The sequence below is a fragment of the Ursus americanus genome, chromosome 6 (assembly GCF_024610735.1).
Source record: "Ursus americanus isolate L20-20 chromosome 6, mUrsAme1.1.p, whole genome shotgun sequence".
Taxonomy (NCBI): Eukaryota; Metazoa; Chordata; class Mammalia; order Carnivora; family Ursidae; genus Ursus; species Ursus americanus.
Window position 1 is genome coordinate 76,949,796 of NC_142132.1, and position 21,981 is coordinate 76,971,776.

The 21,981-nt window shown below is 40.2% G+C and overlaps 1 protein-coding gene across 3 annotated transcripts in view; it reads right to left on the reverse strand.

Moving 5' to 3' along the window:
* Positions 1–21,981, reverse strand: part of PRKG1 (protein kinase cGMP-dependent 1) — a 1,185,335-nt gene that overhangs the window by 330,967 nt on the left and 832,387 nt on the right. For all 3 annotated transcript variants that reach the window (XM_045802398.2, XM_045802397.2, XM_045802400.2), the window contains one exon: positions 4,612–4,675. In XM_045802398.2, coding sequence (XP_045658354.1) covers positions 4,612–4,675 — 64 coding nt within the window. The remainder of the gene's footprint in view (positions 1–4,611; positions 4,676–21,981) is intronic.

Consider the following 21,981-nt stretch of genomic DNA (forward strand, 5'->3'; position numbering starts at 1 on the left):
GACTCTAGGACTGCTTATGGTGGTGAAGAGAGAGCTTCATGGAGTGCTCCAATAACTCAACCAAATGAGGGACTTTCCCTGCATTACTCAACTGGAGAGATGCACAGGGATCTGGGAAGATGTCGCCATGACAGGGTACCACCAAGGAACAATGAGATACCTCATCACACCTGCTGGACCTTGCAGCAAGAAGGGGGGGGGGCTCTGTTACATTAACCTCCTTTCCAGCGATGTTCCCTAGACTGTATAATCTGATATTTGCTTCCTACCATTTTATTAAATAATGGTGGACTGAAAATGTTTCATCCTTGACTTTTTTTTTTCTATTTTTACTTTCTTGTCTTTTCAAGAAGCCCAAAGAATATTATTTGTCTAAGACCTTGTCAGGGCCATGATAGTTTAAGTACTCAATTGAAAAAAATTAAAAATAAAACACAAATACATACACCATTTAGGGAAACAAACCAGAACAACCCATTATTTAGGCTCAAATGTGCCCAAGATCCAACCATACGAAGTTGCTGACTCCAAGATAAAGAGCTTTGAAAGGCTAATGAAGCAAAGAGGATTTTTAATTCTAAGACAACCAAATCCAATTTTTTAATGAGCGAATTGGACATGAAACAGATTTCAATAAAAGCAAAGAAATGGTTTTGATATGCTTTATTTTCCATTTAAAAATCAAGAGATTTAAATATAGCACCCATGCCCCACTTCTATTCGCATAAAGGGAAAATATGCTATGCCAAGTGGTGAAAAGTGAAATTGTTGGCTTGATTTGCTCTTCAATCTGGCATTTTCCATGAAGTACAGTTTTCCTTGAGTTATCTAAACTTTTTCAACCTCATTGGTGGAAACATAACTCCTACCCTAAGTGATTTTGAGCATCCTTTGTGAAATGGTATCAAGTTAATCATTGATCACCTTCTCTATAAGGAAATGTTTTTATTTGTCAATTACTTTAAAGGCATTATCACAATCCTGATATTTGAATGAACATTAGACATTGGGACTATACTCCATTGTGCTTGGATAGGTAAGCATTGAAGGGCACTATTTCTCAGCTGGAGATTAGCTAGGAATGGTCCCATCTGTTTGAAAAATGTAATTCATCAAGGAAACGAATCATGTGTAAATAAAGGAAGAAGGAAAGTGTGTGATGTTGTTATAGTAAAAAAGAAGAGATCACATCCCATCTTATAATTTCACAGTTCTCTTCATTTACCCACAGGTATTTCCTAGATTCGCAGAGCAGATTCTAACACTTGACTAATTCATTCAAATATATATTTTTGCTATAAAAATGGGATAGAAGTCAATGAAATCAGCTTATAAAGTCAGAGCTTGGTATTTCCCACACGCACCTAAACTTCCTCTTCTAATTTATTTTACAAACAATAAAATGGCTTCTCTGGCAAATCAAATCTGGAGCACCCAAAGTAACCTGGTATTAAGTATCAAGACTTACTTTGAGTCAGGTAGCGGATGACAAGATCATACTAAGGTGGTAATGAATGTGAACAATTAGAAAGCCATGTAAATTATTCCAACCTGTCTTGCAAAACACAACCTGCGAAAATGTTGGGATTATTGTGTATCGTCCAAACAGGCCTTTTGCCAAGAACTTATGCCTAAACACAATTTCTCAAAGGGCCTAGAAGGAACATTTGTAGGTCCCTAAAAAAAAAAAAAAAAAAAAAAAAAAAAAAGACAAGAGAGATTCAATACGTGGAGGAAATTTTTCTACTATATGATATAAAAGGAAAGAAGAAAGGGGCACTAAGTTGCTACACTTGGGTATTAGTTCCTGACTTAGAACCTTACAGGGAGGAGCACACAAGTGGGTACGTCCACTAGAAATCACAGGGGGTGAGAGGGGCTGGGGGGTGGCAGCAGAAATGACTCACACAGGGGCTTCTCTTTCACCTGCAGAAGAGGACACCTCAAGTAGCCCACGGGTATCCTCAAGGACCTCCTGGGCCACCTCATCCGTGACACTGTTCTCATTCCTCTACCTGTGACATGTGATAGCTCTGTCTGTCCCTGCCTCCCCTGTCCCAAGTCTTTAACATTCCTTCTGTTCCTTAAGGACAGGGAACTTCCCTCGGCTCTATGACCTGTGCCTGGCCTCCCCTGTGCCCCACACGCATGGCATCTCATATCTGCACTTAGGTCTCAGCGTGAACATCACCTCCTCAGAGAGGTCCTCCCTTGGTAACCTGGTCCAGAGTGGCCTCATCCCTCAAGGCTCTTTTCCTTCCTTACTGCTCATCTGTACCCTCTGCTGGAACTTCCTCTAAGGGAGAGCGGACCTGAATCCCCCAATCTTGGAACAATTCCTGCCACGTGGCAGGTGCTCCATAAATATTTATCCAACAAAAACAAACAAGGCTGCAACTTCTTTGTTGAACACTGTAACAATGCAGCTTTCCTTTCAAGATCATCTGGGCTTCTTTCATCTCGTGGATATTTGTGGCAAGAACGACAGCTCACTTACCATGCAAGCACATTTCCCTTTAATGTTATGTGACACTGGCATTGCTTTTGTTCTTCTAAATCTGCTTCACTCCATCTGATACATAATTTAATCTAATTTCTCACTGTGCTTGTTGATTCGACTTGAGTTGAAGACTTTTCATGCATTGGGTAGTCTATTTATAGGTCTACTTCGCATTTTGTCTGTTAACTTCATTTCTGTGCCCTCAAAACAAATATGTGGGCACTTAATCACGCATTTCCCTTCCCAGGCAGCGCTGGTGTGGGCTGCCCCAAGGTTCACACCATCCAAACGTAAATTAAGGCATCTTTTGTTTAGAAACTCTGACATACCATGCGAACGTATTTCTCTGGTCAGAATTATTATAGAGCCATGGCTATTGTTTTCCAGAATATACAAATGCTTCCACAGCTGTGAAAAAGAACATGATTGAAGGATTTTTTTTTTTTGAAGGGCTGATTGGGTCTAGTAAGTGTATACTTTTAGTTTGCTTTGTTTAAAAAGAAAAAGTTCCTCAGAGAGGTCTTCAGTGTATTCAGCAAGGAAAGCAAAACCTGAAAGAACTGGGAAAAGCAGTTTTACACCCCCAAGAGGTTGCAGGTTGGGGAGTTCAGAGAGAAACGGAGCCAGAATTTTTTCTCGTAAATTCTTTACACTTGAACCTAGGAATCAAATGTGACTTCTGCTTTACTGTGTGTTCACACAGGAGACGAGGGAGGCCAACAAATTGTAGGGAAGCTCCCTTCCATGGGCGTGGGACTAAGAATGTGTATGGAGGCACCTCTTGTCTTCTAGGGATCACTGAATGACCAGGAGAGTCAGGAGCCGGAGAGGAAAACATTTTCAGTAGGTTTCTGGCTCACTCCTGTTAATGCACTACTCTGACAATTCTTCAGCCTCCGGAGACTCAAACCCTCTGATGCACCATCTGTCTTTGGCCCCACTCCTCCCCAACTGCCTCCCTCTCCTCGCCCCAATTAACTCCCAGGGTCAGCCTCCACCATCCTTCTGGCACCTGCTCCGCATCTCTCCATTCTCTCCCTCCGCCACTCCTGGTTTCCTGGCCAAACACTCATCTGCGCGTCTATGGGAGGGTGGGAGCCCGACTTCAGGAAGGGACGATGGATGAGCACATTCAAATGACCGCATCACACCGCCTCACCTGCCCCGGGAAGATCCCTACCATGTTCTTCTCCGCTAGTTCAGCCCCGTACTTAAAAGTCCTGCCACCTTTTGTCCCAGCAGAGTCGAGCTTGATCTCTGTCCCCTATCACAAGTTTTGAATGCACTCTTCCTTGCCTGTTTAATTTAGACTTGGGCTGGCTACCAACCAGTGGGGCGGAGGACACCCGGCCATCCCGTTATTCTACTTCGAATACACCTTCATTTTTCTCCTGCCTTCTCCTCTGCCCTCGAACCTCCGTCTGTCCCGTCCTCATTCCCAGCTGCTGGTCTTGCTTTCTGGATCACTAAAGAAACAGGATATCAGCACAGGTTTCCCCCAGCTCCTACCACCCCCCATCAGCCCACCGACCTGCATGTGCACCCCGATACCCCTCCTTCCCTGTCTCTGTAGGTACCAGAGACCCTATCCCTTTCAAGCTCACTCAAGAATCTGCCAACTCCTGTCTCCTGCTATGCCACTGCCTGGGCCCCCAGGTTCAGAGAATAGGAAGTAAGTGCGACCTTTCCACGTGCAGGCACACAACTCGTGTGTGTCAAATACACTCATACGCTACTATAACAGCACCCAGCTGCTAAGCCCTGACGTAAATCGGCTCATCTGAAGTTTCAGAGTTCTCCGTAACTCACACAATCCTGGTTTACACCGACTGCAATAAGAGAAATACACCAACCCCCATTCTTGGAAGTCAAAGTCACATTCTATTTGCCACAAGGAGGTTTCCCTCCCTCTGGAGCTCAGTTGATTTGCACATTTCTAACTGTGGATAAATGACAGATGTGCTGAGCTGCTTTTAATTTGAAGCCAAGTAGAGAGCTCATCCTGGAGCTTAAAACTATTTACAAGGTTTCTGCAGTATATGACTCGTCATCACACTGCTGTGCTGGGTTATGTCCCAGCTCCAAAAGTTCAAGGACAAAAAAACAATTACCTCTTCAAGGACATCGGCAAGCTTACTGAGGATCTCTTCAGGAAGGCTCTGGAATGTTGGGACGCTGAAAAACAAAACAGATGGTGCTGAAGCAACTGTCTTTCACAAACAAGGCAGCAAGGCGCAAATGCGGTTCAGGACAAAGAACCTGCAGGCAAAGATCAAAGCAGGAACTTCAGCATGATTTGATGGCCAACAGGGAAAAGGCATGTTGTACCAGAAAGAACCTGGAGGCTGGACAGAACCGAGTTCAAATCCCACTTATAATTACCTGTGGGACTGCAGATGGCTCAGCTATAATGGGGAGAAAACCACTTTCTCCCTTATCAGTCTGTGTCACCAGATTCCCTCCTGTTCCATTTGCCTCTCTGGGACACACACACACACACACACACACACACACACACACACTCATGCACACATGCACACATCCTTCTACAGGCCAACTCCTGCTCATTCTTTAGGACACAGCTCGATCAAGGATACACTCAGACCTTCAAACATTCAACCAGCAACCTTGGAAGCTTCCTCTCTCCCCAGCCCCCTTCAGCTAGGTCAGGTTCTCCCGCCACCAGCTCCTTTATCTTGCTGTACCAGCCATTAGACACTTAATCAGCTATTTGTTCCTGGGTGCTCTTCCTGCTAGAATTTAAACTCCACAAAAATAAGAACCATTTATCGGTCTTGTTCGACCCTTGTGTTTTCCATCATTTACAAATAACTTGACAGAGGACGCTGAGTAAAGTTATGGATGTGTAGACGTATGAATGCTTTCTGTGACAATTAGAAGGATCAGATCAGACAGGGTGGAGAAAAGAGCCAGACTCAGTAGACGAGGAAAATTATTAGTTTTCCTCCCTTCCTCTTATTTTCTCCCACTGACCAGCAAATGAAAATACTGAGTAATGCTAAATGCACAAACCCATGAGTTCTTTTGTATGTGAAATAGGAATGAACTTAAAAGAAATAAAAATACTCATCAACATGTCATTTTCGAAGCTCCACGGGAAAATCTAACTAGAATAGAGAACTAAATTCCCATTTAATCCTATCTCAGGGTTTGAATAGAGAGAGGATGCTAAATGAGAGCATATACATTTGCATATGCGATATTTGACTTAGCGAATAATTCCAGCTTGATTAGAACGATACAATGAAAGAAGCCATAGCATACTGTTTGGATATAAGCATGGAAGTTTTACTGTTAATTAGTCACTCTGATTCCTATTACGTAGTGTAAAGCCTATTGATAAAATCCGGGGGTTTCACGCAGAGGACGAAGAATTCACCCAGGACCATCTGTTCCACCAGATTTACTGCCGTGGTCTTAGCCGCGTGGGTTTTAATTTCCAGAAGGCAGTCTATTTCTGCAGCTGGATGGAACTTATCACCCAAAGAGAGGAAGACAGAGAAAGCTGTTGCCACAAGTGAAGCAGGTTGAAAAATCTAGCCCTTCCTTGTTCTTTTAATGAGCTGTACCACTGTCTCCTAAGATCTAAGAATAATTAGAATGCTCCCATCCCAGTGGGTATTTGTGGAAAACACAAACCACAACTGAGTTTTTCTCCGTTCATTGTAATCGGTCCCCTTCCTCAGGCAGGCCTATTATTTCTAGGCTCCACCGTTTATTTCAACGTGGGCTATGTCTATGCCAAGCCGTACCAGAAATACTTCCATGTTCCTGAGAGTTCTTATCCATGAGAAAAAAAAATTAATATTTGCTTGACTACATAATACACTAAACAGAAACAGAAACATTACGTTTTAGGAGGGCACTTTAAATTATCTTTTACAATTTTGCTTTTCTCCCCCCAGCTTTCAGGTATAATTGACAAATAAAATTAGAAGATATTCAAAGCATACATCATGATGATGTGATATGCATTGTAAAGGGCTCCTCCCATCTAGTTAGTGAACACAGCTAGCACCTCACATATTTATCTATTTATTTATTTTTTGGTTGAAAACATTCTCAATTTTCCTCCTTCAGCATATTTCACAGTGCTATGAATCACCGTTACCATATTACACATGAGATACAGACTTTATTCATCCTCAACCATAGCTGAAAGTTTGTATTCTTTTACTAGCCTTTCCCTGTGTCCTTCACCCTCCCCGCCCCCAGCAACCACTTTTCTACTGGATGTTTCCATGAGCTGGACTTTTACTTAGGTTCCACATACACATGATACAATGTATTTGTCTTTCTCGGTCTGGCTTGTTTGATTTAGCATAATGCCTTCTAGTTCCATCTGTGTGCAGATGCAAACTGCAGGATTTCCTTCTTTCTCATGCCTGAATAATATTCCACTGTATACTTACCATGATCTTCTCCAACTTAAATGTCTCATAGCCTTCAGCAGCATTTGTTACTAACAAAAATTAAGGGTGAGTTTTAAGAAAAAACACTGTAAAAAATAATTGGAGAACTTCTGGATTGAACAAAATGGAAAGCAATTAAAAAAATAAATAGCTTCACCTTAATAAATTGCTCTGAAAACACTTTCACAGCCATCTTTAAAATCTTAAGGTACTTATTACCGCAAACACTACATAAGGTCTCTCATATAATTAATTTGCTAAAAATTGTTGGTTCACCAGTAGCTTGAACACCGAGAACAATTGGGAATACTCATAATTTGGAATTCTACCCATGAAATATGTTGGTTAAATTTCCCCCAAAATACATCGAAAGACATTAATTTAGACTCCACTAATTTGGGCACATAATTCAAGATGAAGTTGTTTATGATTTAGAAAACTTAAGGCAAAATAATTATAAGGACAATCTTCCAGAACACGTTTCAGTGGTAGAGGAGATTTTTTTAATTTATGTAGAAAATAATTTTAATAATTTGCATACTAATTACAAGTAATTCTTACATATCTATTAAAACCTTTTGCTCCCTAAGGACTTTAAGTAGGCCTGAAGTTACAGAATGTATTTGAATGTAATGTAATAGAGATGATCTAATATGTGTAGAGCTTAGCCACTGGCTTTTTTTTTTTTTTTTAAGATTTATTTGTTTTAGAGAGAGAGAGGGAGGGAGGGGGCAGAAGGGACAGAGGAGGAGGGAAATCTCAATCTGACTCCCCACTGAGCGTGGAGCCTGACATGGGGCTCAATCTCACAACCTGGAGATCATGACCTGAGCCGAAACCAAGAGTCAGATGCTTAACGGACTGCACCATCCAGGCACCCCACCACTGGCTTTTCTAACTGAATGAAGTAAGGGACTTGGAATTTGCAATGACAATAATAGAAGATGAGATATGGGTGCTATTGGCCAGGCACTGGGCTAAGGATTTTAGAGAGAACATAAAGATTAGTTTTACAACCACCTTCTGAAATACCCACAGTCCCTGTCACCCATTTCACAGACTTGACGAGTGCGACCTTGAGAGTTTGCCTGAGGTCACAGCACTCCACGTAGGTGAAGAAAGGATGTGGAGCTCATCACTTACCCACGGAGCTGCATGGTTTACAGTGAAATTATTAGCAAATGCCTCATGCAATTCTCAAAACAGTTCCATATTCTTTTAGGTAATAACTCGGATATGAATAATATTAAGAATATGTGATTTATAAACCACCTTTTTACTATGAAAAAGTTGAACAAATTGAAAGGCTGAAAGAATAGTTCAAGAATCACCTATATCCCCACTATCTAGATTTGCGACTGATAACAACAGGTATTTTGATGAAATATTTGAAAGTTGCAGATATCACCTCACCTCTAATCTTCAGCATACATATTCTAAAAATAAGAATGTGTTCCTAAATGACTATAATACATTATACATAAGAAAATCAACTTCAATTCTATATATCATCTAGTATCTGTTTCACATTCAAATATTACTTATTGTTCAAAAATGTCTTTCCTGCTTTGTTTTTTCTTCTCAAACCAGGATCCAGTAAGATTCTACACATTGCCTTTGGCTGTTATGTTCCTCTAGTCTGTTATTCTCTAAGATCCTTCCACCTTTCCCCCATGGCATTAACTTTTGAAGACACTGGGACCGCTGTCTTATTGGATGTCCCTCATTCTGTCTTAACGATTTGATTTCTACTAGTCTACTGTTAGAAAGTGACAACTAACACACAGGAGAGAAAATCCAAGTACAAAGAACTGTATTGCAGCCATGTGTCGATGAAACTGGAATACAGACAGAATAACATGATCGTACACAGCAGTTCTTGAAAGGTGATCTGAGAGGCCAGGCCTAGACCTTTTCACGGGGTTCCTCAAAGTCAAAGCAAATAGCCTAAGTTGCAATTTGCCCTTTTCACCTTTTTTTCACATCTGTACCATAGAATCCCCCAGAGACTCTATGACAGATGGTGATGATGACATCATTGCTTTGACACATATACTTGGATTTTATACATACATATAAATGGACAGATAGATAGATGCTTGCTTCTTCTTGTGTTTCCTAGATTTTTTTAAGGTAGTGTGTAGGTTTAGGATATGTGTGCTGTTTGCAGAAATTAATTCAGTATAATTTCAGTACTTCTGTGCTCTTACTAGACAGTTTTCACATATGTAACCTTATTATCATCCAACATATCATTGTTTTGAACTCCTGAATAACTATGGTTACTCAGACTTGATATACGTTCCTTGTGTCAAAGTGAAAAAAAATAGAAGAAAATGCATTTGGGTATCTTGTGTTGCGATAGCAGTTGTTCTGGGTTTTTTTTCCAAAAACATTGCAAACTTTTAAAATTTAATCTAATGCTGTTAGAGTTTTAGAATTTTTTAATTATTAGTGTTAAGAACTTAATAAAAGAAAGTTTATTATCTTCTTGTTCATATTTAGGGAGGGATCATTGACTTTGAAAGGGGACACCCAAAGACTCCTCAAGCTACAGCTGCCGATTGCTAAGCCTAAAGACACTGAAGAACACAAAAAAGGGCACATCAGAGAATATTCTCACTCGTGGATGGAATAAATGTTGTCCAAAGAAATCATAAATGGAAAAATATGACAAAAATCTACTTTTCCTCAGCATTATAGTTTACCTTATTGTCTTACACAACAGAATATTTTAAAAATAACCTTACGATGCCAGCTATGATGTCATTTTGAGCCCAAACATTGACAATTCAAGGAAAAGGAAATTGAGCTTTTAAATGCAGGCATCATGAAGTTTTTAAAAAACAAAAATGTTTTGGTATGGCTTTTCAAACTAGGAAGGGGAGCATTTACAGGATAAGTCACCATCGAGCCTAGACTGGAAAGAACCCCAGCACAGCTCAGAGGCCCCTGAAGCCTTGCAGACTTGACTTTGCTTCATGCCTGCTGGATGACGTCAGTACAAGAAAGCATCCTGCTGTCTCCTTCCAATGATACAGTGTCTTGTTGCATTAAAGACTAAGCTGCAGGTACAAAAATGAGTTAGATCTTCTTTACAGAAATGTACTTTTTTTTTTTTAAAGATTTATTTATTTATTTATTCGACAGAGATAGAGACAGCCAGCGAGAGAGGGAACACAAGCAGGGGGAGTGGGAGAGGAAGAAGCAGGCTCATAGCGGAAGAGCCTGATGTGGGGCTCGATCCCATAACGCCGGGATCACGCCCTGAGCCGAAGGCAGACGCTTAACCGCTGTGCCACCCAGGCGCCCCTACAGAAATGTACTTTGACCTTACAAATGGATGCATCTACAGACATGGCTAGACTTGCTGTTTTGCTTGTGTTTATCTGATATCAGAACTAACTAATTATCAAAGATAATCTTTTATATGAATGCTTGGCCACAGACACCCACAGTACTGGCTGTTCCGTGTAGAATAACTAAGTGTTCATGTTGATGGTTATCCTGGCACAGAGATGCTGATATTCGCACCAATGGTGCAGGAGCCAGGAGCCACGGTGGCCCCTCGGCACAACTGAAGGCAGGAACACCAAACTGCACAAGTTGCCATTATATTCTTCACCACCACTTACAATTGTTATACGCAACTAATGAATCATCGAACTTTACATCAAAAACCCGGGATGTGCTGTATGGTGACTAACATAATATAATAAAAAAAAATTTTAAAAAAAGTTAAATAAAATGCCAGGGTCACTTTCTAACATTTTTGATGCAACAGTAAAAGTTATTCATTGTATTACGTTTCAACACTTCAATATGCGTCTTTGGAAGACTGTGACAAAGTGGCAAGTCCACTTACAGCCCTTCTGGGACTACTGAAGCATGATGATGGCTGTCTCAGGGAAAAACCACTTGCGTAATTGCTCAAGCTGCAAGCTGAAGAGTTCCACTTTTTATATGGAACATCATTTTTACTTGGCAATGACCAACCAACTGTGGTTATTCAGACTTGAGGATCTGGTAGACAATTTTTCAAAAAAGAACAAAGTGAGCCTGTGACTCCAAAAACAACAATAAAACAAGCAGTATTTGTTGCTAATGATAAAATGTGAACTCTCAAATGAAAATTAAAACTTCCGACAACTTTTATCTGCCACTTTGGGCTTAGCAGCTTTCTGATACTTGAAGACTTTTCTGATGAGATCATCGAGATATGTGGATATTGACAAATGTGAGTTTCTTATTGGAAATTCTGCATAACTCAGTGAACCAGTATTTTCCAGATGATTGATGCATGATGTTACAAAATCATGCATGGGGAAAGAGCTATTCAAAGTACAACATGGATCGTTGGATCTTACTGTAGCTACTGTTTCACATTCCATACTGCAATTAACCTTTAATAAACTACAACTTGTTGGGTTGTACTGTAGTATCAAATAAGAATGCCTAAAATTATCTGAAAAGACCACTAGCCTCCTTCTCCCTTTTCCTACTACATCTCTCTCTGGGAATGATCTTTTTATATACTTCAACCACAACAAGAGAAATTGAACAGTTTGAATACAGAAGCAAATATGAGAATCTCTTCTACTAAGCCAGATACTGACAGATTGGCAAAAACGTAAACTCAAACTTCTATTTTCACCAAGTTTTGTTTGTTTTTGGAAGACATAGTCATCTTTATTAAAAATCAGCTCTTTAGGTTAATATATAATGTTTATTTTTGGTGTGTTTAAATGAATTAGTAAAAAAATTTTTAAATATTCTCATTTTCAACTCCTAACACAATAAATATTGATAGATACAACCCACATAAGTTGGGGAACCACTGACTTACAGTAACTAAAAGTGATTAATTGATGAAAACCATGTAGACATGGAATACTTACAGGATACTATTACTAGAAACATCTGATAAAAATTATGGATACCATAAGATAGTTGTTATTACTAAATTCCCTCATAATTACAAGTTAAAGAATCTTTGGAGAATTCACAAAGTTATGTTAGATGGAGTAACAATCTTTTTAGTTTTTTTCCTTTCCTCTTCTTGTGTTCTCGAGATTTTCTGTTTTAGGACTATATTTGTATCGTACAGAGTATTATAAAACACACAATTATGGTTCCAGCTAAATAAAATGTATCCTAGTGGGTCCATTTCAAAGAAAATAATTCTTACTGTTGTTAAAATGCTGGTTTAATTCAATTACTTATTACTCACTAAAACCTGAGTGCCTGTTATGGGTCATAAATTGTTGTTGGTATTTGGGATTCATCAGCAAAAGCAAAGGTTCCTGTGTACTGATCAGAGAAATAGAAAGTAAACAGTGAACATAATATATATACATATACATCATACATATGATATGTGTACACAACACACGCACACACATATATCAAAGAGCACATTAGGTAAGGGCTCCAGCATTTTCCATCAGAAAAAGTCCCACAAGGGAGCAGGGATTACAATGGGAGGAGGTTTAAACTGAAAGACTGAACAGTACTAGGATGTCTTCATTGATAATGTGAACTGTCCCAGACATGTGAGAGGTGGGAGGGACAGTTAACTGTAGATATAAGAGAGGGGACCTAGGCAGAGAAACCGGGAGAGCAAGGGGTCTGCAGCCCTTAGTGGATTCCAGGAGCAGCAGAGTTCAGTGGCTCAGGGGGAACGGCAAAGCAGGAGCCTCAAGAGGGAAGAGGGAAAAGGTGGATCACAAAGGCTCATGTGCCTCCCACCCAGAAAGGACTTGGCTTCCATCTGAGTGAAATGTGCAGACACTGCAGGGTTCTGAGCAGGTGTGGCAAGATCTTACTTCCAAATTAAAGGGACCCTCTTCCGGCTCTGGAGAGTCATCGGCAGGGAAGCCATAGTAGAGACCGTAGACCAGCCAGGAACCGCCATCTCCCACCTGAAAGATGGTGGGCGTTTGCAAAGGGCAGAAGCAGTGGAGGCGTAGAGAAGCACTTGAGCTCCATTATATGGTGAAAGTGGAGGCAACGTGCTTTCCTGGTGGACCGGACGTGGGATCAGAGGAAGGGAGGCCAGGAGGACTTTGTGGTAAGGGATCTATCCAAACAGTTTGGGTATTTTTTTCATACTCAACAAACAACTTTTTAAAAAACCTACTTAGTAACCAAAGGGCTTGATTTTATCAGGTTTTCTTTTTTAAATACAGAGTTTTAAATGCGGTCCCATATTTATAAAGCAAGATATCTCCGACCAACATAAGTGTGGAGATAGTTCCTCAATGTCCTCTACCTAGAGCACAGCATGCGGTTGTAGGACTTAGCTCTGAGTAGCATTTAGAGAAAGGAAGCCTTTGTATTCTGCCATAAGAAATCACCTCAGTACCAAGTTTAATGCCAAGAATATTGACAGGTACTGTTTATTTCTGTGCCAGTGGGTTCCTACAGCTCATGCTAATTGAATAAAAGCAGAAATCTCTGACTTACCGAAGAAACCAATTTCTACTGATGAGGGATTAAATAAGGGTCCTCCTTAATCTTACAGATAACTGAGCTTTCCCCTTAATGAGCTCATCAACACTTTTTTTTTTTTTTTTTTTTTGCCCTGGACATACTTTGCTCCCCTGATTAGATCATTTGGCATCGATCCTGCTTCAGTCTGCTATGCAGTGGTCTGACAACTGATCTTCCTTCCTGGAGTCTCTTGCGGCCCCTCCGTGTATTACTCATCACTGCCAGATTTACTATCAGCAGCAATTAGCTCTTATCACCTGGTGGCTCCAACCTCCAAAGGCTAGCTCTTATCTCACCAGATTCTAAGAATTACCATTTTTTCCTGTGTGTAAAAATACTTTAAAGCCAACCATTATGGAGACATCATTGAGGTATAATTTTATCATCTGTGTGATACAGCGTAAACTCCTTTCCCTGGACCACTGGGTAGTGAGTAAGCATATGGGCCTCCGGATGGAAAAGAATCAAGCTGAGTTAGGCTCTGCTACTAATTACTAGCTATGCCTCCGGCAAGCAGTTTGACTTTTCTAGGTCTCAGCCTCCTTCCCGTAGAAAAAGGTGGGGTGGACGTTACTACCCACTGCATAGGGCTGTGGTGAGCATAAGCAAAACAACAGATGTAAAGCGTTATGAAGGTTCCTGGCACATAGTAAGCATCCAATAACCATTAGCAGCCAGCACAATTATATGCATATTTTTATTCTAAAGGTTAGCATTGTTTACGACATTCAATAATCAAAGGAAACCTTCTAATAGGTCAGATATAAATCTCAGTGTAGACTCAAGAGTGCTAGAAATACCCATTTCTTCACTCTCTTCCACCTAATTATATTTGATCTGGGGTAGGAACCCTTCCTCCTCAGGTAGCTATCTGATGACATTCATTGTATAGCCCTTCCTCAAGGTCATACCAATCCCAGGAGTCAGGTCATACCCAGAGGGTGGAAAGTAAAGTCTCTCATCTCTCTGCTATCAAGGTCACAAAGGACCCTTGATGTCCAATGGCTCTCTGCTTTTGTACCCACAGTTGAGGAAGGGGACCTTTGGTCAAACTGGGAACCCTGGTGCTTCTAGTCAGCCTTTCCAGGTGAGTGCATGCAGAGAAATTCTTTCCTGGAGAATTATTTCCAAGGTTCTTCTCTTTCTCCATTTGACTCCAGACACTCTGTAATTTCCTTTATGAATTTAGGCTTTGAAAAATAAATAGCATCTTATTTTCCAGAAGCTTTTAGTATTGACTAAAAATTCTCAGAGCAAGAAATTCACATGTTTACTGCAGCATTAATCACATAAGCCAAGATACAGAAACAACCTAAGGTACCCATCAATGGCGGAATGGATAAAGAAGATGTGAGATGTAGGTAAATAGATATATATCTAAATGTAACGGATTATGTAATATAATCACACACATATACATGTGATATACATAGAGTATTATTCAGCCACGAGAAAGGAGGACATCCTGCCATGTTCAATAGCATGGATGGACCCTGAGCACATTATCCAAGTGAGGAAAGTCAAACAGAGAATGTCAAGTGGTGTAAGACATCACCTGTTTATAGAATCTAAAAAAGCCAAACTGGTGAAGAAACAGAGTATGATGGTGGTTACCGTGTGAAAGGGTTGGGGGGATAAGACAGATGTTTAAGGGTACAAATTGACAACAGTAAATAAAAATAAGTAATAATAGTAGGCAAGCTGTAAAGATGTATATAACGCACCGTGTAGTAAATACAGGAACGCAAATTTTCTAAGAGTCTAGAACTTAATTATTCCAACCACTAAAACAATAATGTGATGGAGGTGCTAATTATCATTACAATGGCAAACAGATTACAATATATAAATGTATCAAATTAACATGTCGTACACCTTAAATTTATAATTTTATATGCCAAATATAGTCAATTAAAAAAAAAAGAGGCTGCCGATCTGTCTGGAAAAGAGGAAAGAGTGTAGTAACAGGGAAAAATATTTCAGCAATTTATATTTGAATACATAAATCCATCACTAGTATTTGCAGAGCCCTGATTTCTTGTGCAACCAAGCACCACCCACCACAGCCACCGTCCACCACAGACACATAGACACACACACACACACACACACACAGAGCTGCCTGTTCAGTCAATGCTTGGACACAGAGGTGGGCAAATGGCAGGGTGGGAAGAAAGGAGCTGAGGAGAGATCTAGGCAGACCTTGGAAGTGAGCTCAAGGCAATGGATTTCCAGGGTCCGGATCCTGGCATGTGGTCTAGCGGGGACCACACCCTGGAGAAAGCAGGTGTGTGTGGGGGGCTCTTCCAAAGTAAAGGGCTCAGGGATAGGCAGCTCCAAGTAGTGTGTCCTCTTCCCTAGTTACCCACTTGTCTGTCCTCAGTGAGTGCCTCAGCCCAACACCGCCTGCACGCCTTCTGTCACGTCAACCCTTCCAGTACATTCTCCCACATCTCTTTAGTCATCTGACATGTCTCCATTCAAATGCTTAATGTAATTGGTGGCAGGAAATACAATTCAATGATTAAAAAAAGAAAATCCACGGAACTGTTATCCCTGCAATTTTCATTTAGACAAGGGTTCTATTCCGATCAGTTAGGTATCTTTCCTTCCACCCCCACACCAGGCGGCATGTGTAAGAGACGCCAATCTCTTGAGCTCCGTGAGTCTGTTTTCATCCTTCATGCAGAAATAATCATTCTGGCCTGAGTAATCTCACATGCCATGAAATACTGTGAGAGGCAAATCTATTTGTCACTAGACAGACATCCATGATCAAGTTACTTATCAGCCCCCAAAAATACTGAAAGTACGGTCTTAGGAGGCATCTTCTAGAACTATGATATACCCAACTACAAACTTCCAAGTTTAATTTTAATGTTATTCAATTCCGAAAATTCACTGTCTTTTCCAAAGCACGTACCAACCTGTTCGACCAAATCCTTGGTCGAAATGTCCTAGAATGGTGGTTTCCAAATGTGAAAGTCATCAGGAACTCAGATTCCACAAGTCATGGAGTGGGTTCCAAGAAAGCAATGTATTTCTCAAAATGGTAATAAAATATGTATCTATAACATAATTTTACCCCTGTAATGATTTTTAGGTGCACAGTTCAATGGCATTAAATATATTCACGTTGTTGTGCAAACATCACCACCATCCATCTGTAGAAGTTTTTCATCCTCTCAAACTGAAACTATACCAATTAAACAAGAATTCCTGATTCTCCTGTCTCCCCAGCCCCTGGCAGCCACCATTCAACTTTGTCTCTAGGAATTTGGCTCCCCTAAGGGCCTCATACAAATGAAACTTTACAGTGTTTGTCTTTTTGTGAAAGGCTTAATTCACTTAACACAATGTCTTCAAGGTTCTTCCATGTTGTTCAATGTATGTTTGAACATCTCTCCAGATGATTTTGATGCACAGCAAGGTTGACAGCTCTACCAATTATTTTCAGTTGGTATGTGAGAATTCAAAATAACCACTAAGAATCAAAAGCCTAGTCCAGTTTATTTTCTGAAGCGCAGCCATTCTTTCCCACGTATGTCTTATCATTTGGTTACTGTGTTGCTTTTTTATTGTGCTATGTTATTTTACTGTGCTATGCTATTTTGTTGTGCTATGTTACTTTGTTGTGCTGTGTTATTTTGTTGTGCTATGTTATTTTACTGTGCTATGCTATTTTGTTGTGCTATGTTACTTTGTTGTGCTGTGTTATTTTGTTATGTTATATTTTAAGGCTTTAGCTTCCTTGATCAGAAAATGAAAATGAAAGTTACCTAGTTCATGGAACGGCTGTGAGTATTAATAAGTAGGAAGCACTCAGTTAAAGGGACCTATCACTGAGCTTGTGTAATACTACACTTAACATAGAATGCATCACATAGTAGGTACACAAAAGCATGCAAATGGAAGGAATATATGCAATGAAGCCAAACACGATAGTGATTTTGAACCAGGGCTGTGCAGTTCGCACACTGTCCAAAGGCACCTGCCTGGGGAAAAGCGGGAACTCCAATTCAGCCCACCCCCTCTCTGCATGCCTGGTAGGGGCTGCATCAGCCCAGAGGATGGGCTGCTTCTTATATTTCAAAACAGGTGCCTTCTTCATGGCAACCCTAGTCTGTTTGAAAGATCTTCAGAAAGGAAAATTATTTATTGACATACAGAGTCTTCTTTAAAATCTTTTACAAGAGCTTTTGAAAAAATCCACCAAAGGGCTGCTTTCAAAATCAGAACCAAGGTCACTCTGGTGCTTCTACTGCAACGATCGAGAGGAGGTGAGGCGCTAATGACATACTTTATTAAATTATCTCAGAAATGCTTAATAGCATCTAACCCCAGGGTTTACTTGGAACATCACAGTGTGCCTTATCCTTGCTCTGTGCATCTTACAACAGCCTGTGACTACGCAAAAACATAATCTGATGGGCTTTTATGGAATTCGACAAGTTACGCCTGATTATTAAAATGAAAAAACAGCATTTCACCTCTTAAACGTTTAATGTTGTACTAATGATAATCAGCCTAAAAGGTTCTGCCCAGAGTTTCTACCCGATCTTTTGAACCTAGGGAGGTGTGATTCTGTGCCCTCAGAGGCTACACGCTCCCTACAGCAGTGTTTCTCCACAAGGTGCCCCTGGCTCGTGGATAGAAGGCATCTTCCTCGTGCAGTGCAGTCCTGTGTGGTGTAGAGCGTTCAGCATCTCTGGTTCCCACCTGTGAAATGTCACGCGGCAGGCAAACAACCTCTAGGGGTGGTACTGCCCACGATTTAGAATCATCACTCCAGAATTTCGTAATGGTCCCGGTTCACCAAGTGAGTTTGCTAGTGGTTCTGCCTAAAACCTCAAAATCCTGGTTACTTGCTCCAATTTCCATCTCCCAGGGGCTGGATACCTATTACTCAGGAACTGAAACACTCAACAGCCACCTACTTAAAGTGCTTCTGGAACCTAGCTGCTTGCCCATAGACAGACGGAAGGTAGGACTCTTCACCCTCGGTTTATGGCTGTTTCCAAAGCCACACTATTCAAAACATTGCTTCTAAAGTATGTTAATAGACATTCCACGACAAAAAGATTCCATAGCCAAATAAGGAAATCCTGAACTACAGAAATTTAAAAATCTTCTTTACATACCAGTCTTTATTTTTTTTGTAAATTAAAAAGTTAACTGGAGAGGGAAAAGAGATAACCCCTTAATTCAAGATTATCTATTAATTTTTTGAGAGCAACTAAATTTCTATGCTACATAGTTTGGAATCATTAGCTTATATTTAGGTGACGGAATTCATAAGTCCCCAGGCCTGACACACGATAGACTTCAGCATGGTCTCATAGTGAGTTGTTCCCTATTTTCACGATGAAATTCAGTCATACTCTCCTCTGAAAAGCCTAGGTTGATCATCTCTCTCGTCTGCCCCTTGTCTTTCTCCCCACTCACTGTACACTCTGCCCAGACACATCTACAAAGACACAGGGTCTAGGGGCCTCTCACCCGGGCTCCTGAATTACCTTGTGTCTACCTCCATCGTAGTGATTCCCATGTCGTGCTAGCCAGTTTATTTATGTGCCTCACTCTACAGTCAGCAAACCACAGCCCACTGGCTCACCACCTATTGTTGTATGTCAAGTTTCAATGGAAGGCAGTCATGTTACCAGTTGAAGGATGGTCTGCGGCTGCTTTCATGATACAATGGCAAAGTAGTCACAATGGAGTCTGTATCACCTACAAGCCTAGAATATTTACTACTTGGCTCTGTAAGGGAAAGTTTGCCAACCCCTCCCCTTGTCTATCAGTATCTTGAGGTCAAGTACAGTACCCAGCTCCTTCAGCGTAATGCTTGGCCAATGGGAGATGCTCAAAGTTTGTTGAGTGAAAAAAATGTTTTACCTTTCAAAATCAATCCAAGGATACCTGACCTTGGAGTAACTGTTTTAATAAGACAGGAGGGATGGAACAGTCAAACCAGGTCACATGGCCAAAGATCTTATTTAATGTTCAATTTTTTTTTTTTATGTTGACTTGGCAATACAGACTAAAAGAAAGTTAACTCTTAAATAAAAACCCTCATTTGGAAGTATAGAACCTAAGGAAAGAACAGGATTCAAAGGTCATTCTGTGGAGCACCTTTTACATATTAATTCTTTTTTTTTTTTTAAGATTTTATTTATTTATTCGACAGAGATAGAGACAGCCAGCGAGAGAGGGAACACAAGCAGGGGGAGTGGGAGAGGAAGAAGCAGGCTCCCAGCGGAGGAGCCTGACGCGGGGCTCAATCCCATAACGCTGGGATCACGCCCCGAGCCGAAGGCAGACGCTTAACCGTTGTGCCACCCAGGCGCCCCTACATATTAATTCTTGATATGAATTCTCTTCCAATATCATTTTGAATTTTTCAAACAAAGCCTCTACTTTTTCCCTTGGGAAATAATTTCTGAATACAGTTGTTTAATAAGTGCCTTTTTCTGGAATGCAAGCAAAATTGTCTTTTTACTTATTCCATATAACTCCAAAATCCATTCTTTACCAAGAGATTTTCTTTTTTGATTTTATAGTAAAACTTCAGAAAGTATAAGGATGCAAATAAATAAATTTCCATCCTCAAAAAACTATAGCCATTTATTGGAACCTCTGATAAAGTAGTTTTCCTATTAAGGCTCAAAAGTCAATTAAGGAATAAAATTCATGACTTTCAAGAGTTTTGCCTTAATTATAAAGCTTACCCAGAATTAGATGGTAGAACTGGGATTAAATTATATGATCCATGTATTAAATCCCTTTCAGTTTAAGATTTAGCATATCAACTACTAGTAATTATCATCACTCACATTTTAAGCGGCTTCATACATATCGTGGTTAAGAGTGGTTATCAAGCACTTGTATGCCAAGTGCTTTTCTTACTTTAACAATAATGACCATCACTAACATTCATTCACTATATACTGTGATTCAGGTATCCTGCTAACAGCTTTGTGTACTTTATTTAATCCATGAACACTCTGCCTTCTACCAAAAAGGATTTAAAACAGTTTATACAATGATGTGTGTTCCTTCGATTATCTAAGTATTAATTTTCAGGCAAGCTTAGTAGCAGCTTAGTCCTAAATTAATGCATACTTCCTCGATTTATTATGTGACTAACTGAATAAATACCATATAGGAGATGTTGGCAGTCAGACAATGGACTATATTATCTGACAAATTAGTTTATCCTATGATATCTCTAAGCAATGATGGGTGTATACACTCTCTTTTCAGATCTGCATTTTGATTTCTGACAAATGTCATAATCTGGATAAGACATGTAGGAATTAGGGCAGATTAACAAGAAAGGTGAGAGTGAGTGCTGAGTGGATGGTCCTCTGTATCTGTCAGGTCTGAAGGAAATAAACTGACACAGCAGTATGCACAGAAAGAGAATTAATTATGGAGGGGGGGAATTAGGTCACTCTCACTTACTTTACAATGGCAATACTGAATTATCTTTAAGCATTTAATAATTTTAGCTCAGCCTTCACATTTTTTTTGCAATCATTAAAATTTCAGTTTGTTATTTTAACTACAATCATAAATGTGAGAGGCCTATAGGATGAAACTAAATGCCAAATCAAGCTTAATGGTATCTTTTTAAGATATAACCATATGTCTCCATTTCTGACATTTTTTAAGTTAGTTCTTATTATGTGCTAAGCACAGTATAATAGTAAGTCCCAGCCATGTTGCTTGGTAACCATGCAACTTTCGACAAGTTAATTAACCTGAGTCTGTTTTCTCATCAGTGCAATGGAGATAACAGAATTTTATACAAACCTACTTTACTATTCAATCACTCTTTAGGTTCTCTCATTATCCCCAGCATGCACACAAAAAGATGGGACCTGAGGCCACTCACAAATAACTTTACCTCCCTCGGTCTAAGTGATGGAACCTGGACTCAAACCCAAGGTCGGTGCTTCTGTGGAAACTCAATCAACCATGCCTGGGATTCATTTGCCAAAATTGCAGATTGCTTAGCTAACACACCTTCGAAAGTCAAATATAAGTTTGACAATACCACCCCTCAACCCCCACCTTGTAAGTTTCCCTGCTCTATCTAGGGTCAAACCACCGTGGGGAAAGCTAGTGGCCCTTAAAAAAAGTGAAGCTGCTTCTGTGATCAGCCTACCAACCCCCGGTAGTGGAGACATAAGGCTCCAAGATGGCAACAGTTGTGAAATCCTGGGCAGAAGTCGTAGTAACGATTTTGGCTGACATGTCAAAGATTGCTGGAAGACAAGATGTAGTACTTTTTCTTCACTGGAATATTTTACTGCCAGTACTTTTAGTTGTCAACACTTGCCAATAAACTCTTTGACTTTTTTATGACCCAACTAAGCAGTGCTGTAGCCAAAGACAGCCATTAGTGCCAATATTCCCCTGACTTCAGAATCTGATTTGAACCTTAACTTGTATCTCCAATAACTGAAGTGTAATGAACATCAGCAAGTTGACATGAAAAACCAAACCACCTCATGTAAAAAGTACTGGAAATTCACAGGCCCCAAAAATCCT